This window comes from Lontra canadensis, unplaced genomic scaffold (assembly GCF_010015895.1).
Source record: "Lontra canadensis isolate GAN:19392208 unplaced genomic scaffold, GSC_riverotter_1.0 scaffold7, whole genome shotgun sequence".
NCBI lineage: Eukaryota > Metazoa > Chordata > Mammalia > Carnivora > Mustelidae > Lontra > Lontra canadensis.
Window position 1 is genome coordinate 25,680,931 of NW_022631001.1, and position 27,924 is coordinate 25,708,854.

The 27,924-nt window shown below is 55.1% G+C and overlaps 1 protein-coding gene and 1 pseudogene across 2 annotated transcripts; one reads left to right on the forward strand and one right to left on the reverse strand.

Moving 5' to 3' along the window:
- STARD10 (StAR related lipid transfer domain containing 10) lies at positions 1 to 27,922 on the forward strand. Of its 2 annotated transcripts, none has more exons than XM_032853179.1 (7): positions 1 to 104; positions 3,964 to 4,271; positions 23,895 to 24,042; positions 24,605 to 24,708; positions 25,293 to 25,410; positions 27,207 to 27,259; positions 27,506 to 27,922. In XM_032853179.1, the coding sequence occupies exons 2-7, from the start codon at positions 4,065 to 4,067 to the stop codon at positions 27,749 to 27,751; spliced, it is 876 nt and encodes a 291-aa protein (XP_032709070.1). In that variant the 5' UTR covers positions 1 to 104; positions 3,964 to 4,064; the 3' UTR covers positions 27,752 to 27,922. The 2 variants fall into 2 exon arrangements, with proteins under 2 accessions (XP_032709070.1, XP_032709069.1); XM_032853178.1 differs by lacking the exon at positions 1 to 104 and adding an exon at positions 3,517 to 3,573.
- Positions 21,259 to 21,626, reverse strand: LOC116865093 (annotated as a pseudogene).
- Positions 27,923 to 27,924: the final 2 nt, after the last annotated feature.

Genomic DNA, 27,924 nt, shown 5'->3' on the forward strand with positions numbered 1-27,924 from the left:
TTACCACTGAGGAGGGGGTGGGGGGAGAATGGGCCAGGGGGGGGCCCTTCTCCTAATCTCCCAGAGGGGAGATCGGGGCAGCCATCCGTCTGTCTGACTAGATGGTGAGTAGGAGGGAACACCCAGGAGCAAGTCAAGACTTGGTGGCCTTCATTGTCCAGGACACTGGGGAGGGTGGGGGCTCTGGGCAGAGGCCAAATCTTAAGACAGAGAGAGGCTGGTGACAGTACCCACATCCCCAGCCCCAGGGAAGTGAAAGGGGTGGCATATAATGGGGAGCAGGGGTGGAGCCTTGGGTTAGGAGCTGGGAGACCTAGGTTCTTACCTCTATTTTGTCCGTGCTAGCTGGGCCTTTGTTTCCCCATCTGTACAGTGCAGGTAGCATTAGTCTGAGGATCTCCGGTTCTGCTCTCTCTGTGAGGGGCATGTGGAAGGCCCAGCACTTGCCCAGTGCCCTAGGTAATGACTCCTCACATACCCATAATGTCTCTCAGTTTGCTAAGCACCTTCTCCTTCTCATATAAGCTCCTGCCTTCCACACCCACTCTGACTCCGACTCTGTGATGCCCTGTTCTGGGGCTTGGGACTCAGACAGGAGCCAGACCTGGGCCGTGCCTTGGGGGCCCAAAGAAATACCTGGATCTATCTCCGGTGGAAGGGCCCTATGATTGGGGTAGGGGACTGCAAGGGGCTGAGCAGGGGGCATACCTTGCCAACATTTCTACTGTTTAATCTTTCATGAGAATCTTAACCACCATCGTAATGAGAGGTTATCTTAACACTTTTGGTTGGAGACATCATTTTTGGACGGTATATTCTCTCTACCTCCCCTCCCAGTTATATTTCTGACTATTTGGGGGTGAAACTGCCACACGTACAACTCTTTTCATTGCAATAATTCTCAGAGAGTAGGTATTTTTATTTTAGAAGAAGAAACAGGCTTAGAGGGGACTTGTCACCTGCCCTCGGTCACACAGTTAGGAAATGGTGTAGCTTGGATTTGAACTCAGGTCCACAGGCCCTTTGCACTGCCAGGCTATGGGAAGCAGGGGTGGCCAAGTTCTAGAACTCCTCTCCAGACTCCTCTCCAAGGTCCTTGTCCCAACTTGCCTGGGCTCATTCTTCTGTCCTTGAGCAGACAGGGTCCTTCTCTCTTGCTCAGGGGTGTTTGGCGGTCATGTTTCAGAGGCTGTGATAAACCCCTGAGCTAGAGATACCTAAATTTGGGGGGACATGGGAGCTTGCAAGGACAAATGAATGATGAGTAGAATGGGGAGTGATTCTGCCCATCCACTGGCTAGCTAGCTTGGCCTGAACCCGGAACCCAGGGTTGAGCCCAAGTCATGGCCATCGAAGCAGGGGTACCAGGCCACTTACTTCTTCTGACCCAAGACCAGGAAGATTCATTCTTGGTTAATCGATGGTTTCTGCCATCTGTACCTCCCCGAGTTTATGGTCTCTCTCAGATTGGCAGCTCTCCATCAGTCTGCCCCTTACTACTGTCACTCCACCTTACCTCTTTTACCCCAGACTGGGTGATGGGCATGAAAGGTTTACTGCTCTGGTACTTGCTGTCTGCTAAGATGTTGCTGGGGCCCTAAGAATGCAGGACCCACCAGGCCACTGTTCCCATCTCTTTTCCTTAGATCCCAGAGGCGACAGCTCACAAAGTAGGCTCTGTGGATTCCTTTTTTGAGTCCCCCAGCCGCTTGACTGTGAGGCTGTCAGATAAAACCACTAAGGCCAGGGGAAGGACAGTGACCTGTCTAGAGTTGGGGTAGATAGAGTAGAGAGGAGGTACATAGCAGAGAACCATAGGCTTGGTTTCCTGAGCTTTGAGCTATCCCCCTGCTGCCCACTCCCACATATTTAAAGAATTTGGGTTAGAAAAGGTGGGGTGATTATCTATGCCCCCCACATACTGGAGATCGAAGGTGATCATGCCTCACGGGGACCTGCAACTCCTTTTACAGGATTTACTTTGCAGAATAAACCTTGAGGTCACCTGCCGTCACATCTTCCTGCTCACCCTCCTGCGCTTGTAAAATCAGGCCTGATTCACAAAGGGCTTGGAGCCCTAAGCTCTGTAGGAAGAAACACCTCTATCTGTGAACCCACTGTGACAACTCATCTTTCTCTAGCACCTTTAGGAAAAGCTATTCCATCCCAGCACTCTAGGATGGTAAGGATAAGAGGTTACACATTCTGATTCCTTCATTCTACGGACAGGAAACTAAGGCCCAGAGAGGATGGAGGCGCCAGAGCAGGGAAAGAAACTCTGGGGTGGGAGGAGGCTGAGATCTGGGTATTCTATAGGATGACTATGTACTTGCTCTGTGACCCTGGGCAAGCAAGCTGCCCATCCAGGTGAGCTCCCACGGGCCCTCCCTGCCCGTTGGTGGTCAAGGGCCAGTCACTAGTGTGACTGAATGCTCAGCCTTGGGCCATCTGCCATGCTCATTCTGGCCTGGCCTGGGAGAAGTTGAACTATTGGCCTCAGTTCACACAGAGTGGCTGGAGGCAGGGCTGGCACTAGGACCCAGGGGGCAGATGGCAGCCTCCCAGGCTGGAAGGGACGGCTGGAGTAGTGGTGGAGGTAACCCCCCTCCTCCTTGGCTTTGGAGCTCTGGCCAGCTCTGCCTGGGGAGGAACAGGGGATGCTCTTGAGAGCCTAGTCTAGTCCATGGGAGGTGTGCGGGCAGGTGATTGGGTGCTCAGGACGGGTGGTGGTGGACAATGGCCGGAGTCCTGGGCTGGAGGGGGCCTTGGTTAAAGCTCTCACTTTGGAGTAAGACTCAGAGATGTTACCCAAGTCTGGTCAGTCTGGGAACCTAGAGGCTAGTGGGTTCGATCAACTTCCGCCTGGGTTTGCGAACCTCACTGGGAACTGGGTTAGAAGTGTGTAGGCTTGGTGTGCCTGTCCTTGGTGGGGGATGTAAGCTTCGGCATCTCGAGTTGCTTTTGACTGTGGCGGGGGTGTGCGCCCATGTTTGGGTCTCTGGAGTGTCGTGTGGGGGTGTCTCTGGGATGTCTGGGGACAGCGTGCCTGTGTGTAAGTAGGTTGTTGCAGGGGTGTATAACTGTGCGTATGGGAGGGGGATGGAGAATGGGCTCCCAATAAACTTCCAGAATCGCTCTTCAACACCTCAGGACCCCTCCTCCCAGAGTCCATCCTGACTTGCTCCCTTCCTGCGCCGTGCTCAACCCCGGGTTGTGGACTAGTTCCCTCCAGGCCACGTCCCCTCTCGGGGCGGGCGGGGGCGGGCGCTAGGACCCTGCGGGGCGGGGCGGGGCGGGGCTCCGAGCTCCGTCAGCTGTACCTCCGCAGCCTGGAAAATACCAAGCCCCGGGGAGCGGAGCCCGGGAGCCCCCGAGCCAAGCCCGGAGGGAGGGAGGAAGGGAGGGGGCGCGCGGGGCGGGGGGGGGGCACGGGGCGGGGCGGGGCCGGGCGGCGGGACCCACTGCTCCTCCCCCGGAGCCCCCGCGCGGCCCCGGTCGCCCGGGCAGCGGCGGCGGCGGCGGAGGCGCTCGCACCCCCGGCCCCGGCGGGCCCCGGCGTAGCAGCGGGCACAGGTGAGCGTCCGGCTGGGCGGGCGCCCTGCCCCGCCCCCACCACCCGCCCGGCGCGCAGTCCGCGCCGGCGCCGCTGCCGAGTTAGTTGAGTGGGTCCGGCCGGCGCTGCGCGGAGCCCCCGCCGGACCGTCTGTCACCTCGGGTCCTGGCCTCCCCTGGGTCCCCGAAGAGGTCTCGCGGAACCCCCAGCACCCGATACGCAGCCCCCACTCCGGCCCCAGGGAGGTCCGGGGTCGCTCCTGGGGGTGGCCCCGTGACTGCCCCGTGTTGGTCCGCGCTCACTAGGGGGCCAGTCCCTGCCGGTCTGGAACTCTCCATCCGCCCAGGACCCCGGACAGCCCCACCCGCGCCCCCAGCGCACTGACTCCCGACCTCAAACCGGTCCTGCAGGTCCCAGGAAGGTGGCGTCAGCATCTGCAGCCGCGTCGACGTTGTCGGAGCCTCCGCGGACCCAGGAGAGCTGGACTAGGACCAGGGCCCTGGGCCTCCCCATGGAGAAGTCCGCTGCCTCAACAGAGCCCCAAGGGCCTCGGCCAGTCCTGGGCCGCGATAGCGTCCAGGTGCCCGACGACCAGGACTTCCGTAGCTTCCGGTCGGAGTGTGAGGCCGAGGAGGGCTGGAATCTGACCTACAGCAAGGCCGGCGTGTCTGTGTGGGTGCAGGCTGTGGAGATGGATCGGACCCTGCACAAGATCAAGGTAGGCTTGCCCTGCCCCACGTGCAGCCTCCAGGGCGCCCAGCCGCCTCAGACAGGGAGTCTTCTGCTCCCCCGCAGGGCCACAGACACCTGGTTGTGCACCTGGCCTCAGAAGGAGTCTCCCACCAGGAGGAGGCACAGTTTGCTGGGCAAGGGCTCATTACACAGAGGCCAACTGAGGCCGGAAGAGGGGGTGTGACTCATTCTGGCTTCACTCAGCCAGAGCCCAGTCTTCTTCATGCATTTGCCTGCTTGGGGGAGGTGGGCTGCTGCCAGGCCCGTCTAGGAGAGTGGTCTCCCTCTGGGACCACTCTGCCCTGGCAAGACTTCACAGTTCCCCAACTTGAGTTATCCCAGGTGGGGAGACTGAGCTCTTCTCGCCCTAATTCCTGGTTCTGTCTCCACTCTCTGCAGCTCTGGGTGCCAGGGACCTGATTTCCTTCCCGCCTGATGCCCTGCTCTTCCCTCTTCTTTCCCCTGCTGCACCCAGAGTCTTCTGCAGGGACTCCAGATCCTAGTTGGCAGATCCTGAGGTCAGGGCTTGGATGTCCGTGCTTTACACAGGGCCAGGCTCTCGGAGGAGGGGGCCAAGGGAGGCCAGCAGGTGCAAGGCAGATGCTGGTACATTGGCTCCCTCAAAGCCTACAACCCCACTCCACACAGCCCTGTGACTTTCCTCCATGCAGGACAGGCTTGAGGTTTGCGACCCCATGAGCCCACCTCCCCTGAAGGATGAGACGGGGCAGAGGCTGGTGAAGACTGTAGTCTAGAGGCCTCGGCGGCTGCCTCCAACCTATCAGGCATTATTGTTATGCCACATTTCGAGGGGGGCAGGTCTCCCTTCAATGGGCTCTTGCAGTAGGTTATGCCCTTCGCCTCCCTTGCCTTTCCCTTGCTCTCCGCTTTCTGCTGCCCTCCTCCTCAGTGCGGAGAAGTGCATTTCTCTTGGGGCGGAGGGAGGGGCAGGGGACTCAGAGGGCACTTCTGCCCAGGATCTACTCTCAGACTTAGCTGCGGCATCTTGACTTCATTCCAGGGTTGGAGATATCTGACCTTCCCTCCCTGACCCCATGCCTTTCTGCCTCACTGTATCTTCGTCATTTACAGCTCTGTTCATCTGTCCCATGTGGCCTTCTAGCTCATCCCTTCTGCCTCCCCGCCACCCCAACCCCACCCCCCCCCGCACCGTGACTCTCCGTTTGGATCCCAGCTATCTGACTATCTCTTTCTCTCTGGGTGTCTGTGTGTGTGTGTCTCTCCATCTGGGACTTTGCCCAGGCCTGAGGGCCCTTGGGCTAGGGGGTTCCTGGAGACCTGATCTGTGTCTGATGCTGAGGAGCAGGGGAGCAAAGGGCAGCTGATGTGTCCCAGCTTGGTGCTCTCTGAGGACAGGGACAGATCCTATCTCTCTTTGTGTCCCTAGATAGAGCAGGGATGTTGGTTGAAAGAAGGATGGAAAGAAGGAAGGAACAAACTTAATGAAAGGTGAGCAAGGTTGTTGTGAGAACAAGGTTCTTTTCCAGACTGTGACCTGGGGAAGGCTTAAGGCTCCCCAGAAGGAGAAGGTCTGAACTAAGTCCAGTATACTCCCACCCTCTGTGTCAATAGGGCTGAGTTGCCTCCTCCATCTGGTTTGGTTAATGAATAAACCCAGCCCACTACTGGACTGGAGCTGGTGGGTCTTGGGGCCAGACTCCCACAAGAGACCCCTTGTGGTCAGATCAGTCTTGTCAGGTGGCCTTCTTTGGGAGAGAAGGGGACTTGGAAAAACTGGGTGTTGTGGTACCCAGGCAGGGCATGGATCTTCCTTCCCTCTCAGACTGATCAGAGTTTGGAGGGGGCCAGAAGGCCCTTTGCCATCCCTGTTTCATACTCCCTCCTCACTTGGGCACAAGTGAGAACACTGAGGCCTTTGAAGAGGACAGGGGCCAGCCCAGGGTCACACAGCCAAGTCTTAGAAGAGCCAGGCTTGGAACCCAGATTTCCATCCTCCTAGCCTAACTCTCTCTGTTCTGCTCCCCACAGTGGAGATAGAGTTGGGGACAGGAGGTGAGCAGAGCTGGGGCCTAGGATGGAGGCTGGGGCCTTGGCTATGGGTATCCCACGGGGCCAGTCCCCACTCCTGATCCCCTCAGCATAGCCCAGTGAAGCTCTGGTAGATGGGCAGAGGTCTCTGAGCTCCCCATCCTCAGGATTTCAGGAGTCCCAGTTTCCATGCAGTGAATCCCATTTCTGACAGGAGCCCGTGCCCTGAGCCAAGCAGGGACTGTCTCTCCCCACCTTTGAATTTACCCTCTGGCCAGTCCTGGGCAGGCTTGTCTCCATCCTACAAAGAAACTGAGGCCAAGAGTCACTTGCTTTAGGTCCCAGAGCAGCTGAGGTAAAAGTAGGACCCAGGCCAGCCTGGCTCCAGAGCACCTGGCCCTGTCCGATTGGCTCACTCTGTTAGTCAACATTACAGCATTTGACCCCATCAATAACTCTTTGAAGTACTGCGGTGTTTTCATAATCCCATTCCTGTTTGATAAATGAGAAAGCTGGAGGCCCTGAAAGGGGCGGTGGCCTGCCAAGGGCACAAAGCAGGTCTGAAGCCAGAGACCCAGGGCTGATGGGGTCACTCCAGGGGGCTGGGAGTCACCCACAGCTGTTTGTTGAGCTTCGGCCCCTTAGGCCATTCTGCCCCAGCCTGTCGGGAGCCTTCCCCCTGAGCTGGGAAAGCCAGCCTGCACCCTGGACATGCCTTGTTCTCGTGATCCCAGGGTGGGGGGCGGGGTCCTGCCTATCTGTCTACCTGATTGATCTCTCATGTCTCTTCCCCTAGACTTATCTTCTCCCTGTTCCTGTATCCAGAGGTCCCTGAGAGCCACTGTGGCTCTGGGACCAGCATTCAGAGCCAAGACAAAGGGAAGGGGCTGTTGGAGGCCACCTCCACCTTTGCCCTCCCTCCTGGCCTCCAGCCTGGCCTGGCCTCAGGGTTGTACTGTGCCTTGGGCCCTGGCGAGGAGGCAGACACCAGCTCCTGAAAGGGCAGGCCTTGTCCCACAGGCAGATGCTGAACACGAATCCTGGGTCTAAGGCAGAAGGCAGACTGGAACCCAGACCTAGGTCTTTTGATCCCCAGGCTGGTGTCTGAGTGTATGAGGAATACAAAACTCGGGGGTCTGCCGGTCATTTAAGCAGGGCCAGCTCGGGTCCAGTCCTGGTGGTGGTGTCCTCAGTGTATGACCATAGGTGGATCCCTGCCCTTCTCTGGGCTGTTTCTCCTTCTGTGCCGGCTCTAAGAACACATGTTCTGGGGCCAGTGGGGGAGAAAGGAGGAGTGAGGGGACAGAGAGCAGGCGGTGATGTGGCCTGCCAAGCCGTGCCCTTGCTGCTCCTGTGCTCAGGCTCTCTGCTGCTGCAGCCGGCCTAGCCTTGTGCTTGGCCAGCCATGTGAGATGTGGAGGAGACCTGGCCCTGTCCTCAGAAGTTTCCAGAACCCGGTGAAGGTGAAGAGAGGAATGACAATGGCAGGTGACCCCTGCCTACTGCATGGGGCAGATGTCCACAGGCGGACCACAGAGGCAGGAGTGGGCCCAGTAATTGGGGGGCCTTGTGGGGCTTGCTGGCTGCAGCAGGGGTGGGACGTCTCCTGGGAAAGTGTGCCTGAGAACCTGAGGTTCCTCTTGCTACAGGAAGCTGGGCAGTGGGGACCTGTCTTCTCTGACTTCCTTTCCTACGGCTCCTCCCCTTCTGCTCTGGAGAGAGCTCCACAGCCCCTCCCTTCTTGACCTCTCTGTCCCCCGGCTCCCATATCACAAGGCACCCCCACTCCCACCCCAGGTTTTAAGCTTTCAAGTCTGTTCCCTCTTAAGTGCCTCAGTAGCTCCCCTGTGAAATGTGGGATTATTTGACGGATCCCCAAGGGCCCTTCTCAGTCTTTATTTTTATTTTTTTAAATTTTATTTATTTATTTATTTATTTATTTATTTATTTATTTATTTATTTATGGCCCTTCTCACTCTTAACAGTTTTACCACTCTTAACAGACTCCCCAGGGTCAAGGGGAATGTGGGGGCAGGGACAGATGTTTTCCTTATGGCTTCCCACTGAGTCTTCACAGCTGTCTTGTGGTGTGGGTCTTATTAACACCATTGAATGGATGTGGAAACTGAGGCTCAGAGCAGGAATTCACTTGTGCGAGGAATTCACAGCTAGAGTTGGCTGAGGCAGGATCAAAATGCAGGCCCTTGGGTCTCTGAAGCTGAGATCTCTCTGTTCCCTTGGGCTTGCTTATAAACACCATTGGGCCCTTTTGTGTTTAGAACCCCATGGGTCCCAACATACCCTTCTCTCCTGCTTGGGTCTCCTTGTGCAGTGTTGTTTTGGGAGGACACCCTGGAGGGGACCCAGCTGACCAAGAGCCCAGTCCTCAGTGGGACCTTGGAGGTCACTTCACTTTTCCAAGTCAGTGTTCTCTGTGGAGGCAAGAGTGTGAGCTAATCTGGTTTTAGGGCCTTGGATTCAGTGAGTTCAGATTCAGGCTGGAACTCTGCCCATCTGGGGCTCAGTTTCCCCATCTCTACAGGAAGCTGCTGGGCAGGTGGTTTGTAGAGGTTGTTTGGGCCTTAGACCATGCTAGAGGGGTATGTACTGCTAGGCACAGAGTAAGGAAGGTGAGCTAAGGCCTTGCCACTCTGTGCCATCAGAGAGCTCTCTAGATGGGGTGCCTGGATCCAGGGTTCGGTCCTGAAGACTGTCCCGGCTGGCTCTAGCTCTGACTTGGTGTGGGGGCAACTGGGGGCAGTGGCTCAGAGCTGAGGCCTGTTTACTTCACCAAACAGGCTCCCAGAGAGCATGCCTCCAGATAGTCAGGGTCAGGACCTTCCGGTGAGGGAGCTCAGGGAAGGGAAAGGTCAGAGGGGGCTGGAAACTTGAGGGAGGTCTTTCTGGAAGAGGTCCCTGGGCAAGGCTGAGGCTGTAGGGGAGAGAGCACATGGTCTGGAGGCCCAGCCACACGGCCTTGAGCATGCTGCTGCCGCCACCTCGGCTTTAACTTCCTCATTCCACAGACATGGATAGTGGGGCCTCTCTGAGGGCATCTCATCCAGTCACTCCTTCAGCGAACACTCACTGATAGCCTCTCTGCCTGGCCCTGTGTGGGAGGTAAGGGACAGAGAGGGGACTCCAGCCCATGCCTGGTTCTCAAGGAGCTCCCTTGTGCGTGGATGGACACTCATCACAGGAGCTGTGGAGATCCGGAGGCGGGCTCTGAACCAGCCTTGGGGCCTGGGGAAGTCTTCTGGAATGCTCAGGTGATACATCTGGAATTGGGTGGAGAATGAGATGTACATGTTTGATAGCCCTGGGAGCATTCCGGACAGGGGAGCAGCTGCGGGGAGGCCCAGAGGTGGGACCTAGAGCAGCGCATCAGGAGACTGGCAGGGGGCTTAGGATAGAGCTGGGGACGCAGGGGGTTAGAGGTGAGTAGAGAGCTGGACCAAGGCCCTACGATGTGGGTCCTGCAGGTCCTGGGTGCCAGGATGCCAGGGGATGGTTTTTAAGAAGGCAGGTAAGAGGAGAAGGAGGAATCTGTATTTGTCTGGACAGAGGTGCCAGGGCCCATGCTAAAGCGGGGGCTGTGGGGAATGCCTCCAGGGCTGGCGACTGCATCTGGCGAGACGGAGGAGCTAGGATGGATGGAAGCTGGCGGTTTTAGCATGACCCTTTGCAATGTGCAGGCTAGGCTGTGAGAGGGTGTGGTTGTACAGCCCCCTGATGCCTGCCTTGGGGGCGAGAACCTCGTGAGTGTGAGTGGGGTGAAGGTGGGTGCCTCTAGTCAGTGTCCCCCTGGGGCCAGAAGAGCCCTCAGCCCACAGGCTGGCTCTGTACATCCATGCCCAGCTCCCCAGGCTCTGGCTTTTAAACTTTAACAAGCCCCAGCTCAGTTTCTAGCCGAGAGTCTTTAAAGTTTCAGGAGATGAGAGAAAGGAGGGAGTCCTGGAGACAGATGGGTTTTCTTTCTCCTCCTGTGTCTCCACGCCTGGCGGGGCCACCTGGAGCCAGGGCCATGGGTGCCATGACTCCAGAAGCCTGGCAGTCTTCCGTGAGCTGGGACCTTCGGTTGGGCCACTCTAGCCTGTTTCTGAGGGACCAGCGGCCACAGGCTGGGCAACTAGGTTGCTGCCATGATAGACAGGCTAGAAACCTCATTCTAGCCCCGACCCTTTACCTCTGCCCCTGACTGGGTGGAAGAGCCTGCTCCATCAACAGGCAGAAGGACAGCTGTTCAGACCAAGTGTCAGGCTATTCCTCTTGGTGCCTCACTTTATCCCCTCTGGTATGCTGGGGCTGGCCTCAGTGCTCTGGGGCCCCTGGACCTTCAGAAACACAGACAGTGAAGGAAAGTGGCAGGCCTAGGACTTAGTGGTAGGTCCCATGCCAGATCCAAGCTCCTCTCACCTGTCATGAGAGAGCCTGGGGCTGGTGACACAGAGCACCTGGAGCTCCTCTCTGGGGCTTTAGCCTACTCTGCCTTTTTGCCCCTCTGCCTTTCAGCCTGGGCTCCTGGAAGACTTGCTACTTCTGTCGTCTCTAGAGTCATGTCCTGGGGCAGGTGAGCAATGCCTGCACATGTTCACTGCCCCTCCCCACCCCGCAGCACATGTGTGCACATATACACGCATGCGTGCGCGCACACACACACACACACACACACGCACAAGGGAAGTGGGATGAGTATTGTGGTCCTGGGCCATTGAAATCATGTCCTTTGGGTTTCATGCCACAACTTGCATCTGTCCTTGGTTTCTTGAGATCCCCTCTACCATCTCCTGGGCACCCCATCCCTATCTTTGGTTCCCCAGACTGCTTGTGACCTGATTCTGGACCAAAGAAATGATAAGTCTTTTTTTTTTTTTTTTTAAGATTTTATCTATCTGACAGAAAGAGTGTGAGAGAGCCCAAGCAGGGTGAGCAGCAGTGGGGAGGGAGAAACAGACTCCCCGCTGAGCAGGGAGTCCAACATGGGGCTCTATCCCAGGACCCTGATAATCATGACCTGAGCCGAAGGCAGATGCTTAACTGACTGAGCCACCCAGGTGTCCCAGAAGTGATATCTTAAGGCAGAGGCCTGACAACCAGAGTGGATGGAGTTTCCAGGTGTGTCTCCAACATTCATTCATTCAACACATTTGTATTGAGCATATACTGTATGCCAAGTATTGTGTTATATCTAGGAATTTAGTGGCAAATCAGACAGCTCAGACCCTGCTGTTATGGGCTTACATTCTGAGGCGGAGACCAGAGAAAACAGAAGCAAACCGATAATTAAATAAGATGCCAGATGGTGGTTGTGTGTCATGAAGACAGGGTGATGTGATAGGGCTTGTCTGGCCTTCTCCGTGTGCATCTTCTGTGTGGGGAGCTGAATTGCGGGCAACTGTGTGTGTAATATGAGCATCCTCCCAGGTGCCCCCGTGCCAACTCTGACGAGGGTCAGTAAATTGTATTGTGTGTGTGTGTGTGTGTGTGTGTGTGTACACGCGCACATGCACGTACCCGTGCTGGTGTCTGAGGTTGTGTGTATGTGCCTCTGAGTGTGGGACTGTGTGTTTCTGTGTCTGGTGTTACTGTGTGTGTGAGTCACGCCCCCTCACTGCAGCAGAGTTGTCTCTGATCCAATTATGTCTCCTCAGCTGTCTCCTGGCGGCTCCAGCCTGGGGCTCAGGGTTGGCTCCACCACAGCTCTGCCCTCCCTGCCTCCATCCAGCCTCCTGGCCTGGCCCCTGGGCCTACCTCTGGCTCTCAGAGTCTCCTCTTAGGGTGTGTTTTCTGTCCCCATGTCTGAGGGTTACCACCTCTTCTTTGATGTCTCTACTTGTCCCTTTCCGTCCATGTTTTTTTTTCTGTCCCTGTTATTTATTCAGTCAACAAACCTCTTCTCATGCCTCCCACCCACTCTGCCCCACCTCAGCCAGTGTGTGGGTGCTGGAGACCTGAAGATGGGTCAGACCCAGGCCCTACCTCTGAGGCCTAGCGGGGAGACCGATGGTGATGGGGACAGCCCTTCAAGAGAACTCTGGTGGGGACCCCAAGGCAGACAGCATGGTGGTGGCGGGGGCTGTCTGGGCAGGAGCCAGGCTGCAAGCTGAGCAGTTCTCCACGAATCCCTCAGTGCCAAGGGCTCCCAGAGGCAGGAGTACAGACAGAGTGAGAAGGAGCGGAGGCAGAGCCAGAGAGGAGGAGGACATTTTGGAGTTGGGATCCGGGCCCGAAGGCAGAGAGAGAGACAGCAGGGACTTTCAAGCCTATGCCACCCTCTTTTAGACTTTCAAGCCTATGCCACCCTCTGGCTTTTAGAAAGTTCCCTAGGGCAGGGAAAGCACTGGCCTGGGAACCAGGAAACCAGAGACAAGGATGCAGCTGCAGTGGTTCAAGGGAGGATGGGGATGCCTGCCTCGGATTGGTGAGCAGGAGGTGTTGGAAGGTGGTGGCTGAGTGTAACTCCAATTGGAGTGAGGAACGAGTCCAGAACCGTGCCCAGGTTCCAGGTGCCAGAGGAGAGGGGAGGGCAGTGGGCATTGGGGTAGATAATATGGCAGCACTGGACGGGGTGAGTGTGTGCTCGGGTGTGATGCCCAGGAGGCCATGGAAGATGAAGTCTGGAGCTTACTAGAGAGAGTGCTTTGGAGCATCAGGCCTCTGGCAGTCCCTGAAGCCCTAGAAGGTGCTTCTCCAACATGACTTTGTCTTTGTGTCTGTGTGTTAGCCCTGGCCCTTGTCTTGTCTCTCGAGCCACCCCTTCTGTTTCCCTCTCCTCCAGGCCCACCCACTGTCCGCCTCTCCCAGCTCTCCTGCCCTCAACTCCACCTTTGTCCACCTCTCCTACCTCCCCCGGGGCTGGAGCACAGCGGCAGGAGCTCCAGGCCAGGAGGTCCACTTGTGTGATGTTCGCACCTGATGCTGCTCGCTGCTACAGAGCTGGGGCCTGCTGGTCTGCAGCCTGAGGGGTGTGCTGGCGTCCATGGAGGCTGCTGGAGACTGGGACAGGGCAGGGGCGCTGGAGGAAGGAGGCAGAGCCAGTGTAAGCCTCTCAGCCCTGGACGGAGAGCAGCACGGGGCCCCGTGCGGTCAGCTGGAGCAGACTCAGGAGGCAACTGGGGCTCATACTGGGGTCTGGGTGGGTTCCTTCACTTCACTGTTTTGGGCCACCATTTACCAATGGGCATAATCTCCCTCCTCCCAGGTAACTGAGAGGATGGAATTAAGTTAATTTGTAAAGCTCTTAGCACAGAGCCTGGCGCGTTGTTAACATTTGCTGAACGGATGAATGAATGAACAGTCTGAGGTTCTCAAGGGACGGCTCTGTTTTCTCCCGCCTCCTTCCTTGTTCGCTCAGGTTACCTGTTGGAACTGCTTGAGCCCTCCCCTCCTCCCCTTCCTCCAGCCAGTCCAGGTCTTTGCCAGGCCCAGACTCACACTGGCACCTCTGCCCGGAGCTCTTCCCCCTCGTTTTCATCTGAGCGCCTTCTGCTCTTCCCTTTATCCTGTAGGACTCCACTGAGTGCTCGGCCTTATAGCTGCGGACTGGCTTCCCTCTTGGCCTGCCCCGCAGCCCATGGCCCTCATTGCCTGGTGCAGCCCGAGGACACAGACCACCCCCCCCCCTTCCACTCCCAGCATGAGCAGGTGATAGGGAGCATTTCCAGGCTGACTCAGCTTCAGCCTGGGCAGCCTCAGGCCCCAGCTCAGCTCCCCCCAGACTTCCAGGTCCAGGGAATGAGGACCTCTGGGTTCTGGACAACACTCTCAACGCAGGGGGAAACAGTATAGTTTCCATGCCTTGTATAAACTGTGTTGTACCAAGAATCCGAAAATGAAAAATCACCCAAAGCCTCAATTCCTGTGCAAAACATTTCTTTGTTCTGTCCCAACTCTCATTCGATGATGTAGACAATTTATACATGGTTTAGCCCTTGACACAGATACAGATTTGTATCTTCTTTCGTTCATTTAACATTACATCAGTAAAAGTTTCTAATATTGCTCCAGAATTATTAATTCCCGAACCTTTCCCTCAGCTGCTCCCTGCCTGTCCTAGTCTAGGTTCCCAGGGTTCAGAGCCAACCTTGCCCTGGGGAGCCCCCAGTTCTCAGTAGCTGGGCAATCGTCATCGGTGATGTGTCTTAACCCAACCCGGCCCAGCTGTGGGTGCTGTTCCAGGTCGCTCTCCATATATTTTGCTAATTATAAATGCAGTAATATAGGCATGAATATTGTAACAGCTTTTTGGTATGTTTTTTCCTGAGTATAAATTTCTGGTCCTGGGATTCCAGGAACTGAGTTGAAAGACATTTTTCTTTTTTTTCCTTTTCTTTTCTTAAAGATTTCATTTATTTATTTGACAGAGAGATTGAGAGGGAGAGAGCACAAGCAGGGGGCACGGCAGGCAGAGGGAGAGGGAGAAGCAAGCTCCCCGGGATCACAACCTGAGCCAAAGGCAAGATACTTAACCGACTGAGTGACCCAGGTGCCCCTGAAAGACATTTTTATGATTTTAAAAATATTTGCCAGATTGGTTTTCAGAATAGTGGAGTCAATTTTTGCTGTCACTAACTATATAACAGTCTTACCATATCCTCACAAGCCATGGGTATTTTCTATATTTTTGTTATTTTCCTAAATGTAAATTGGGACCTCGGTATAATTTAAATTTATTTTATCGGAACTATGAAAGATCTTTCAGCAAGTCCAGGAATCTTCCCTGAAGCCTGTCTCTGACCCCCCCACCCCCACCCCCACACACTGCATTTCATGCAAGGGTAATGGCAGAAGGAGTCATCAGCCACAAGTGCCATAGAGAATTCTACCAGAGTCCAGGAGGTTTTCACGACAACTCTTCCTTCTGATTCCACAGAAGCACTAAGGACCACTGGCCATGGCTCAGAGCTGCACTCTGAAAGTCAGAGGAAGCCTACACGGGCACAACCTCTTTGTTGTCTCATCTGTCCATCCCTTCCATTCAGAAACAGTTCTTGACTAAACCATGCCAGATACAGGGGAGGCCAAGATGAACAAGGGGCCATAGCGCCGGGGCAAGTCAGTGCACTGCAGTGTGTGTTGATGGAGGGAGGCCTGGGGGGTAGAGGAGACAGGAAGGAGGGCCCCAGGCCAACCTGAAGGATTTAAGGACCGGGAGGGCTGCAGCCAGGCTGAAGTTCAGAAACAAAATAGGGAAGGAGCCAGGGAAGGAAAGCCCTGGGAAAGCAGGACTGATCAGACCTCTCTCTTCCCACACCCCACTGCCCACTTTCTCTGAGCCCCTGTGTCAGTGCCCTTGAGCTCTTCTTGAGATTTGGTGGGGGGCCTTAGAGGAAGGGCTTAGAAGTCTCCATTCTGGGAGCCTCAGAAATCTAGAGGCAAGGGCAGGTTCTCTATCAGCTCAGCTCGATGCGGGCCTCTTGGGGCCTTTGGGACAGACAGTGGGGGCCCTGGGAGGGGACCCAGAGCAGAGAGGGTCGAGGGGCTGCTGAAGGGGAGCCTCTCATAGGCCTTGTGCCCCAGGCCAGTCTGCATCTCTCAGCACCTGGGCTGACATGGAGTCTGTGCTGCCTGGACGTGAATGGGGAGCTGGTGCATTTGTGTAGGGCCCTTCCCTGGTGGAAGAGGCCCACCCACCCCACTCTCTGTTCATCCACCCTGTGGAGGGATCTGGGGCATTTTTGTGTTTTTAAACTTTGTTCCCTGGCCCTGCATGTCCTGCCCTTTGGAGATTAACAAGAAGGTGCTCCTGTTGTCAGGGCCTGAGAAGTCGGGGAAGCTGCTGGGGCTTGGGGCTGGAGGAAGGGCACCTGCTGCCTGGGCTTTATGTACAAGACTCATTTAATCCTCGCAGCTCCTCTCTGAGGGGAGGATTATCTCTGTTTGACAGATGAAGATAACCGGGACTCAGCGCTGAAGTCCTTTGCCCAAGCCAAGGCCAGAAAGGATCTGCTGAGTCAGCTGTGAGCCGTGGGGCCTGGCTGGGTCTGGCTGGGCAGCGCGATGGCCGGAACCTCCTCAGGGGTCTTCCAGGTGCAGAGCTCCGGGGCTAAGTTTTGGAAAGGTCTGTGTTTGAGCCCAGTGAGGTCCAAGGATGCGGTGAAGAACTTTGTTCCAAGGAAGAATATATGGGCCTTGCCTTCCTGGGCAGCAAGCCATCTGAATCCAGTGAGTTCTGCATAATAACCATCAGTTAGCTATGTCTCCAGCTCCTGCGTGGTGTTTGGGCTGGGCTGGTCCTGCCCCCTGAGGAAGGTAGCAGAAAGTCTTGACACTTTGGGGTCAGGCACAAGCAGGTGCTGTTTCCCTGCTTCACCACTGTTAGCCTTGAGGTCAATCCTTATAACTCTCTAGGCCTCAGTTTTTGCATCTGTAAGATGGGGATGATGATACCCACTGTGGGGCTGGGAGGCTCAGAGACAGTGTTAGTGTAGAGGTCACAGCTTGGTGACCTTCACAACTGGCAGAGGCACTTTGACCTAAATGTCAGTTCCTGTGGGGTCCATGGGCCAGGAGCTGTTGTCTCCTTTGTGATGATGAATTAGGTAGTGATTTTGAGCCCTTAATACATGATAATGGTTATTGAGGTTGTGGCTATGGTTCAGGGCTATGAGTGATTTGATACTGAGTGACCCACCCGCAGGCAGGAACACTTCCCTTTGATTTGAATAAGGTTCTGTTGGGAACGGATGATTTGCATAATAGTTATTCCTCTTACAACACCGTCTACCAAAATGCAGCGTGGTGAGCTGTCAACATGGCTTGTGGGATGGTAAGAGCCCACACAGACCCCTGACCTTCTCTGGGCCGCACGTTCCCCAGTGGTCACTGAAGAGTGGTGGAGAAGAGCTCATCCCCTGGGTCCCTAGCTAGGACTTTGGGATAATACGTGTGCCCCACATATCCCACAGGCAAGGATACCGGAGACCTGCTGTGTGAGGTCTGAGGATAAGGGCCAAACTTGGGTCCACCTCCCCTCCAGTTTGCATGTTATGGCCCTGACCTTTGGCCCTCAAGGCCCTATGGCAGCCCCATGGAGGTGACCTGACTTCTTTTTCCCTGTCTGGGGTCAGCTATCTCCCTGGGTCTTGGGAGAAACTGCAGCCCCTCTCCCTACCACTTCCCTCCCTCCCATGGAGATTCTACCTTCTCTAGGAAGCTGAGCCCTGGGAAGGCCTCCAGAGAAGCACAGGGCAAGGGGTGGGAGAGAGGGAGGGGCAGAATGAGACACAGCTTGGTGCCCAGCAATCCTTCTGCTGAAACGCCCTCTCCCCCCTAGAGGCATTTCCACTCCTTTCCCTTTTAGCTTCATTGCCCTCTACTCCCACAGTCACTGTGCTCCTCTCCCCCGACCCCAACTCATCCTCTAATGGGATTTTGTGTCCTTGTCCCTTGTGCCACCCGCTTGTTGGGGCTCCTGGTTCACTCTGGAGGCCCTACTGCCCACTTGCAGGCCTGGCACACAGCGGACTCCAGAGAATGGTGAATGGATGAATGGACAGACGGGCAGGGCCAGGGAGAGGCAAGAGGAGCACGCAGGGCACAAAATACGAGGCAGCATGTGCCAACGGGACCTGGTCCTGGTCTGTGGAAGGGTAAACCGCTGCTCACGGAAGCCTGCTAAAGCCAGAGCAGCCGCTGTGTTTGTGTATTTACTGTGTACCAGGCATATCACCCCATTATCTCATTTCATTTGATCCCAACAGCCCCATGAGATAGGTACTATTATTACCCTCATTTTTCATGTGAAGAAACTAAGACTTGGAAGTTTGTGCCCAGAGGAGGAACTGGAATTAGAAGATGGGAGTGCCAGACTCATAACCTGCTAGAGTCTTCCCTGAGGACCTTCCTCACTTGGCCAGTCCCTGCTGAACGTGGCTCTATGGGTGTGGTAGTCCTGGCTTCTGAGCACTCTGTTTTCTGCCTCCTGGGGCTAGCAAGAAGGGAAGGGGGGACACCCTCTGTAGTTTCCTGGTGTTACCCGCTCCCTCTGGGCCTCAGTTTTTTCAGCTACAAGTCAGCTTCCCTGCTGTACCCAAGCTCGGAGGGTTCTGCAGCTAGTGGCACCCTCACTGAGTAGCCAAAGCAGCCCCCTTCGGTTCTGGTTTGCTGGGGGAGCTCCCAGAGGGCCAGCCCAAGTGACTGACTTGCCCAGGGTTCAATGGCTGTGGGTCCCGGTTACAGGCCTGCCCCCCGGGGTGCCCTCCAGTGACTAATCCCTACCCGCACCATCCCTCCTGAAGCCTTTTAGAATTATAGCTCACACATGTGGTGGCTGCCACCGTGGGCAGGAGCAATGCTGGGTGTAATTTACCCCTCTTGGCACAGCTGCGTTGCCTCCAGGAGGCTGTGGAAAGAGCACAGCCTGGAGCCAGGCAGGGTGAGAACACCGATGGTCACTCTCCACTCCGTTCTCAGGACCAGCCAGACAGCCTGCCTGCTTCTTTACCCACAGTGCCCCCGCTCCCGCCAGGCTTCCTGCCCTGCCAGGGCACCGCTGCTGGCCTGCCCAGGAGCCTGACACCAGCCTGGGAAACCTTTGACGTTTCCCTGTTTATGTATGTATATATGTATGTATTTTAAGTAGGCTCTGTGCCCATCATGGAAGCCAACGAGAGGCTTGAACTCATAACCCTGAAATCAAGACCTGAGCTGAGATCAAGATTCGGGCACTTAACTGACTGAGCCACTCAGGCATCCCTCCCTTTTTATTTATTTGTTTGTTTATCCCTCCCTCTTTATTTAAAAGATGAAATGCAGAGTTTATACTTACCTGCAGGGTCTGCCTCGGAGCTGTGCACACCTGGACTACAGGACTACCGCTTGCTGTCTCAGGAAACCACAGGAGCCCCAGGCCCTAGGGAAAATGGGCAGCGTCTGGGCAGTGTGGGTCCCCTCTCAGTGTGTACCCAAGCCCTGGGAACGCTGAGCCTGGCCAGGGGGAGGAGGCAGTCCTAGGTAGGGTTCTAAGCTAAGAGCAGAATCCTGTTGTCATGGCCCCTCCACACACACTCAGGGCCCAGAGAACACCTCTGAGGACCTGCAGAGCCAAGTCAGCTTTGCAAGCTGGCTTTGGTTAGACAAGTCCTATTTCCCCAGAGGCCGCCCTCGAGTGCTCCTTGAGAGCTGAGAGGACAGGAAGAGCCGGTTCTGGATCCCTGCTCGACTGCCTTTGCTGCCCTGTGATTCTGGCTGCTGCGGCTCCTGGGTGTTGGGCTCCTACCTGGCAGTGTGGGAGTGATGCCCACTCATAAGGTGGGGTATAGCGTGCGTGTGCATTGACAGGCCACTGCAGCATCCAGACCTCCAGGGGACTACTGGGTAGAGGTCATCCCACAGCTGTCATTGCTGGTCTGACCTCTGCCATCTTCTCCACCACCTTTCTCTCCGTCCCAGTCCTCCCCTCGCTTTGTTCCCTCACTGCCACCACAGCGTTCACTCCTGCGTCCATCAGTCAGTCCATCTGAAGTCTCCTTCAGTCTGGTAGAGTTCTCTAGTCCTTCCTTGCCTGTCCAGACCCTGACGCTCAGCAGGGGGGACTTTTGTAAAAGTCCTTTATTTGGGGTTTGTCTGATTTTCCTAATGATTCGATTGTGTTTATGCACGTTTGGCAGAAACGTCACGTTAAGTTTTGCCTGTATTCTCTTCATCACGTCCTGTCAGGCGACAGCCAGTGCCAACTTGTCTCCTTACTAATAAGTTCACTGGGATCGCTTGGTTCAGAAGGTGTCTGCCCTGCTTCTCTACAGTGAAGTTACTCATTTTTCCCTTTGTAATTTATAAGTATTTGATGGGAAGTTACTTTGAAGCTATGTAAATACCCTATTCCTCATCAGACATTTTTTTTTTACTTTTTTTAAAAGATTTTATTTATTTATTTGACAGAGAGAGATCACAAGTAGAGAGGCAGGCAGAGAGAGGGAAGCAGGCTCCCCGCTGAGCAGAGAGCCCGATGCGGGGCTCTATCCCAGGACCCTGAGATCACGACCTGAGCCGAAGGCAGAGGCTTAACCCACTGAGCCACCCAGGCGCCCCATAGACATTAATTTTATTTATTCATACCTATATTTCCTTTGGTTTCCTGTTTTGTTCTGTGGAATACAATCTCTTGTCACTATTTTAACACATGGGTTGTCCCAGCTTTAGCCTGTGGTAGGTGGCCAACTGTCCTAGTTTGTCTGGGACTGAGGGGTTTCCCAGAATGTGGGATTTTCATTGCTAAAACTGGCAAAGCCTTGGGCAAACCCTGACAAGTTGCTCCCTGAACAAGTGGGAGCCCTTCATGCTGGATCCTGTGTCTGCAGGGCAAGGTCCCTATCACTCTGTGAGTGTGTCCTTACTTGCTGTCCTTACTTGCTGACCCAGCCCCAGAATCACACATTTCTCTAAGACCTGGAACCAGGACCTTTTGACCATTAGGCTACAACACACCAAAGGGACTGGAGCAGACACTTGGCTTGCCTACACACATCACTCTCGTCTGCCTCTGTGCCTGTTCCCTGGCTGCTCTCTCTTCCAGGGCCCTCAGCAGACACCTGCCTTCCAGACAGCTTCTCTGTGCAGCCCGATGCCTCCATTCACCTTGCAGAGCTGACCACCTCCTTTGTGCCCTCATCAGGTGGTTTGGACTACCTTTCCATTGTCAAGTTAGTCTCCTCCCTCAACTGAAAGCCTCTGGAGCACAGGCCTGAGTCAACTCTGATTCTTCCGTGCTCTGCACAGGGCTGGAATTGGGGCCTGTTAGTTAACTGATTGGATCTGGAGCCATACCCTTTCACCCAGCAGAAAAGCAGAGAGGGAAGGTGACTTGTTCAGGGTCACACAGTGAATCTTTGCAAGCTGGAGTCTGTCCTTGAGCTTTTCTTTTTTTCTTTTTGGTTTTTCTTCCTTCCTTCCCTCCTCCCGCCCTCCCTCCCTCCCTCCCTTCCTCCCTTTTGCGTTTTAGACCTTTCTTTGAGAGTCAGCAGTTAGTCCTCATCAACATGAACCGTCCTAGACTTTTGAAAGGCACCTGAGTAACCAGCCTATGATGCTTGTTTGATGAAACTTTACCCTTGTTATGTTTTCTGGACAACTGCGCACGAGTACAGTATGGAACATTCCTTATTCCCTTGGCCCAGACAGCTTTGCTGAGCCTGGTGTCACTGCGCACATCCGGAGTCCCCATCTCCTTCATGGCAAATTTCCGGATCTCTCTGTGTGCCTGAGGGGCACGCCTCTTGCAACCCACTCCACAGATGCATTCGTGAATGTCAGTGGCATATTCTCTGGTCACTGCATCGTTCATGGCAGAATGGCCCTTCCTCTTCTCACCACACTTCTTCGCAGGAGCCATTCTGCCAGATCCAGGTTGGAAAGGGAACTTCGAGGGCTGTCCTAATTCTAAAATGGGGCTAATACCTCAGAGCCGTTCTGTGAGAACAAAATGTGGTAATGTGTGTAAAGCACTTAGGATAGTGTCTGGAGGGGGAAAAGGGAGACTCTCTCCTCTGCTGGTGGCTGGAAGAAGAAGGGGGTGGAGAGGAGAAGCAGGAGTCCTGGGGGAGAGTAGTACCTGGCATCTGGTGAGTACACCCCTCAGTACCTCTGGGTGACCTTTCTACTTAAATCTTGTCATATTGTAGGAGCAGTACTATACATTTTAGAAAACAAATACAGCGAAAAGAAAACCATCATATTCTTGTCAACTCAAGATTGCTGCTGTTAACACTTCAGTGATTATTCTTCCTGAGGGTTTTCTGTGCATAGATTTCCTCCACAATGAGCTTATACTGCGCATTCCATTTTGTAACCTGCTTTTCCTTAGGCAGCATTCTACCACTTTGTTTCGGTAAATTTTCAGTGCGCCTAATACTCAGAAGATAGCCACATTTCTCCAGTCATCTCAAATATAGCCCTTAGAGCTGTTTCGTCCAGGTCAGCATGCAATCCAGGACCACACCTTCTATCTGGTTCTTGGGTCCTGTCAGTCTAGCCCAGACCTTTCATTATGACGTTGACCTGTAGAAGCGACTGGATCAGTGGCCTTGGACAGTGCCTCCCCGTCTGCCTTCAGTTGTGTTCTTGTGAAATTTAGCTGGTTCTCTGTCCTCCGTATTTTCTGTAAAGTGAAGTATATCCCAGGCTTGATGAGTTCACTGATGCCTAGAATACCCGGTAGGTGGTGATGTGCCCTTCCTGTGGCCTTTCCTCACTATTAGTGTGCCAAGGCCTAACACAAGGTTAGAGGAAAGGCAGTATGAATCACCCTCATATGTTTGCATAGATCTCCCTTTTTAGTAAGATGTGCGGCTCCCTTGGCACCATCTGAATGCCCAGTTCTGGGAGAACTTTTTAAACTATACAAGAAAACTCATCCAGTTGCTGAGGGGAACTTGATCCTGGGGTTTGGGGCTTTGAGGTGAAGAAAAATCATGGAACAAGGACATGAACTAAGTTTCATCTTGCTGAGTGCAAACTTAACATAGTTCTGTTTTTACAGACATATGATCTAGGTTAAATCCCAGCTCTGCTGCTTACCAGCTGGGCAACCTCAGGCAAGTTACTTAACCTTTCTCAGCCTCAAGTTCCTCCTTGGATTTCTTGTCTGATAGAGTTGTTTTGAGGGTTAAATAAAAAAAAGTACCCTTGGTTCTTTTCTCCCCTAGACGGAAAGCTCTTTGAGAACAAGGCTAAAAACTGTAAGAATTCCAAAGATGTTTGGGGTACCTGGGTGGCTCAGTAAGTTAAGCATCTGACTCTTGGTTTTGGCTCAGGTTGGGATCTCAGGGTCCTGGGATTGCGCAGCACCCCATGTCTGGCTCTGTGCTCCATGCAAAGTCTGCTTGTCCCTCTCCCTCTTCTCCTCCCCTCCACCCCACACTCACTCATTCACTCTCCCTCAAATAAATAAATACAATCTTAAGAAAAAAAATCCATGAGGTGCCTGGGTGGCTCAGCCTTTAAGTGTTTGCCTTTGGCTCTGGTCATGATCCCAGGGTCCTAGGATTGAGTCCTGCATCGGGCTCTCTGCTCAGCAGGGAGTCTGCTTCTCCCTCTCTGTCTGCCTCTCTGCCTACTTGTGTTCTTTCTATCAAAGAAATAAATCTTTTTTAAAAATCCAGAGATGTTTGTTGGATTAACATACAAATGATATGGTAGTGAGTATCACGGATGAAAGAAACCATCCATTTAGGCATTTATTTATGCTTTCAATTCATTTAACATGTACCTATTCCACATTCTGCGCTGAGTCAGCTGTGAGCCTCAGCCATGATGTTCAGGGGTCTGGGACCGCACAGAGAGATTTAGTGTCTGGGAGTCCAGAAGGTCTGGCCTGGTCATTCAAGAAGTCTTCCTGGAGAAGGAGACTGGGACGTAAGGGGAGGTTTGCTGGGGGCTGAGACGGGAGATGGTCTCTGGATCCAGGGGCTGTCTGTCTCCTGGCACAGGCGGCTGCTGGGAGGGCTGGACAGGGCTCACAGCAAGAGGTCAGCCCATGCTGGCCTCAGAGCTGCTGTTCTTCTCTGTCCGTCTTCTCCCCTTCTTGCCTGTCCCCCCTTGGGTCTCCTGGCCAGGGCGTGGAACCTTGTGTGGCCCTGACACCCCCTGTGTGTGTCCGCAGTGCCGGATGGAATGCCGAGACGTGCCAGCCGAGACGCTCTATGACGTGCTCCACGACATTGAGTATCGAAAGAAGTGGGACAGCAACGTCATTGAGACCTTCGACATCGCCCGCCTGACAGTCAATGCTGACGTGGGCTATTACTCTTGTGAGCAGCCATAAGCACGATCCCAGCTCTCCACCCCCATCCAGGCCTCCAGCCCAGCCTCCTTCTCCATCCTGCCCACCCTGCGCTCACTCCTGTGGCCAGGCGGCTCCGACACCCGTGTGCTGAGATGGAGGGTCACCCTCCCTGGCATACGCAGCCACACACACATGTTCATGGATACACATTCCACACGTGTACACAGTCACGTTGCAGCCCATGGCCACATGCCGCATGTTCCCAGTCATACATCGTCAGACACACACACTTACGGTAACATCGTTCTCCCATATACTCACGATCACACAAACAGCCAGGCCAGCAAGGGAAGAGCCACGGGAGGCAGTGAGGTGGTCCCCGAGACCAGAGGGGAGAGGAGAGGGTTCTGCCCTTTCTCTCTCCTAGTCTTAGCTCTGGGACTGTGGTCTAGCAGGGGTTGGGGTAGCCGTTTGGATCAGGGGGAACTGGCAGTTGACAAGGCATCTCTGTGCCTGGCCTCAGCTGTGCCCTCCCTTGCAGGTAGGCAGGCCGGTGGCCTGGCTGAACTGTCCCTTGCACTCCACAGGGAGGTGTCCAAAGCCCCTGAAGAACCGTGATGTCATCACCCTCCGCTCCTGGCTCCCCATGGGCACTGACTACATCATTATGAACTACTCAGTCAAACACCCCGTGAGTCTACCTGCCTTCCCTTCTGGGGGCACAGGGGAAGGGGCCGGGTATGGCCGGGCCAGCAGGCCTGGCCCAGGAAGAGGCCGCCAACCCTCAGTTTCCTTCCTACATAGTGAGAATATTGGCTCTGGTCTCCCTGCTCAGCTCTCAGACAGTTGAGAAGAGGGTGATGTAGGCCATCCCTGTGGGCAAGTGAGATGGGCTGGCTGGGAAAGGGGGTGCAAGGGGTGAGAGGCAGGGCTCTCTGAGCCTCTCTGAGGCTAGGCCACCTTGCTCTGGCCTGGGCAAAGAGGAGTGTGTGTGCTTGCCCACTTATGTGCTCATGACCCCTGACCACAGACTGGGGGCGTTCCTGGGGAGAGCGGGGGGAGCTTAAAAGAGGCAGGGGTGACCTAGTCTGAGTCCTCCCTTTCTCCTCACCCCTGCATCAGGCCTGGCCTGGAGTGTATGCCAGGGGTTTTGAACTAGCTATCTGTGTGTGTATGTGTGTGTGTGTGTGTGTGTGTGTGTGTGTGTGTATACTCACAAAGACACTTCTTTTGCCCCAACCCTGAGTCTCACCTCCCTTTGCCTTCCATCCCCAGAAATACCCGCCTCGGAAAGATTTGGTCCGAGCTGTGTCCATCCAGACGGGCTACCTCATCCAGAGCACGGGGCCCAAGAGCTGCGTCATCACCTACCTGGCCCAGGTGGACCCCAAAGGTGAGGGCTTGGCCCCAGCAGCCCATCAGGGGATCCTTTCCTATACCACAGGGGATGTGACCTGATCTAGGGATCAAAAAGGGCCTCTGTCTGGAGCTATTTTGTATTTGGGGGCCTCTCCATCCAGAATATCATATGAACCAAGGTTTGAGACTTGATAATGGTTTGAAAAACAAAGGCCAAGGTAGAAGGTGCTGCTCCGCGACGAGGACTGGAGCTCTTTTCCTGGACCCCCACGCCCTGGCTCTGACTTGTTTCCCGCTCACTAGTTGCTCTCACCCTGTCTGTCTTGCTGGCTCCTACCTCTGCCCATCCCAGCGGCCTGAGTTTTCCATGTCCACGGAGTACTCTTTCCCTCGGTAGGGCTCAGCTGTTCCCCAGGCTCTGTGGCCAGCTGACATGTGTCTCTGCTAGTATCCAGATCCCTGCAGCCATTGGCTTCCTGGATTCATCCCTCCAGATGTCTTCCAGGACCTGAGATTCACTGTGTACCATGCTGAACTCTCTCTCCTTTAGGTTATGCCTTCTCCTAAGCCTCCAACCCCCAGTCACCCATGCCAAGAATCTGGGGGTTGACTGGAGTGCCCTCTGCTCGGCTCCCAAATCTGGCCACCCATTCTTATTGATTCTACCTCCTAAATAGCTCCTGAATCTGTCCTTTCCCTCCGTACTCGGCCACCTTGTCTGTCCTTACAGCTACTGAGGAATTTCTCCAAAACACATATTTCTACATGACTCTCTTCTGATTAGAATTCTTCTCTGGCTTTCCATTGCCCTCAGAGTAAATTCTAAGCCCCCTCCCCAGCTTTCACAGTCCCCCCTCATACCTTACATGGTCCCACCTCCCTGTGTAGGCAACGGTTTCCCTCAGCCTCACACCTCTCCTCCCTCACTCATGCCTGTAGGGCTGCTTCAGATGTCACCTCCTTTGTCTCTGATACCCAGGTCACCGCTGGCTCCCTGCTTGGTGGGCCCATTCCCCTCCAGCAGAGCCCTTGGCACACTGTTGGGCCCCAGACAGTGAGCTGTTCTTTGGGCCCCCGGGGACTGGCCCAGAGTAGGTGTCACGGAGTGGATGTGGAGTGAGTGAGTGAATGGGTGACTGGCTAGAGGATGGGTAAGCCCTGAACATCTTTGCCTGGGTGTGCCCAAGCCCCACCGAGGGTCCAGTGAACCAGGCCCAGGGCCCTCTTGCTTCTTACTGACCGTGATGGGTGTCAGGTAGAGTAGACACTTGGGAATGAGAAAGGGTAGACAACTGGGTTGTGGATTCCAGGTCGGGCCAAGGTGGGGTGCTCAGCCAAGGGGCCTGTGTAGCAGCTAGACTTCCTGGGGCAGGGGACCAGGAAGGACAGGTAGATGAGGGGCTGAGCATCAAGGCTGTTCACAGGCTGGGTATGAGAAGGGATGTCAGTGGAGGGGAGGTGGTGGGTGGGAGCTTGGGGGTTCATGATTTCAATCTAGTTGTAGCCTGTGGTCACCTAGGATCCTGTGGTTTTCTTCCATGCAGTCCTCTGGGGCTCAGCAGAGGGATGGGAGGGGTGAATGGGGTGGGTTTGGGGGGATACAACAGAATTGATCCTAGAGACCTTGGGCTGAGGTGGAAAGAGAAAGTGAGGATGATGCAGTCTTACAGGACTTGACTCACAGCCTCCCCCCACTCCCAGGGAGAAGAGAGTACCCTCTGTGGAAGCCCCAGGCTGGAAGGAGTGGGGTGGTATATACGTTTGGCGGGGGCTGGGTCCCTTAGGCGGCTGCTTTCCTTCTCTCCTTATTACCCTTCCCTGCTCTCGTAGGCTCCTTACCCAAGTGGGTAGTGAATAAATCTTCTCAGTTCCTGGCTCCCAAGGTGAGTGGCCTTGGGACTTTGGGGTACCGAAGCTGGGGGAAAGGGTTCGGAGGAGGGGGTGGGTCAAGGATGGGGACTGGGAGTCAGGGGGCAGAGTCAGGGTTGAGGGGCGGAGTCATGAAATGGGCCAGAGTCCAGATACCGGGAGCCGGGGACTGAGCCGCTGGAGGGCGTAGGCCGGGACTTGGCGGATACGCAGTCCCGCTCCGCGTCCACCCCTGATTCGGCTGTGCGGTGGCCCCACAGGCCATGAAGAAGATGTACAAGGCATGCATCAAGTACCCGGAGTGGAAGCAGAAGCATCAGCCGCACTTCAAGCCGTGGCTACACCCAGAGCAGAGCCCGTTGCCGAGCCTGGCGCTGTCGGAGCTCTCCGTGCAGCACGCGGACTCGCTGGAGAACATCGATGAGAGCGCTGTGACAGAGAGCCGGGAGGAGCGCTTGGGGGGCGCAGGCGGCGAGGGCAGCGATGACGACACCTCGCTTACCTGAGCGCAGCACCACCGCAGGGACCAAGACAAGATGGAGTGGGGCCGGGGTGGCGGATCCTCCCGTGCTTTCTCCCCTCCCCACCCCCGCGCCTCTTAGGGACGCTGGGCTCTGGCCCAGGCTGGCGCTGTGGCCTGGCTGGACACAGCCCCAATAAACGATCCCACAGCCTCAGC

Coding starts and splice junctions, on each gene's coding strand:
- STARD10 (XM_032853179.1), top strand. CDS start 4,065: ATGGAGAAGTCCGCTGCCTCAACAGAGCCCCAAGGGCCTCGGCCAGTC. Junction 4,272..23,894: donor GGACCCTGCACAAGATCAAG/GTAGGCTTGCCC, acceptor GTGTGTCCGCAG/TGCCGGATGGAATGCCGAGA. Junction 25,411..27,206: donor GGCCCAGGTGGACCCCAAAG/GTGAGGGCTTGG, acceptor CTGCTCTCGTAG/GCTCCTTACCCAAGTGGGTA.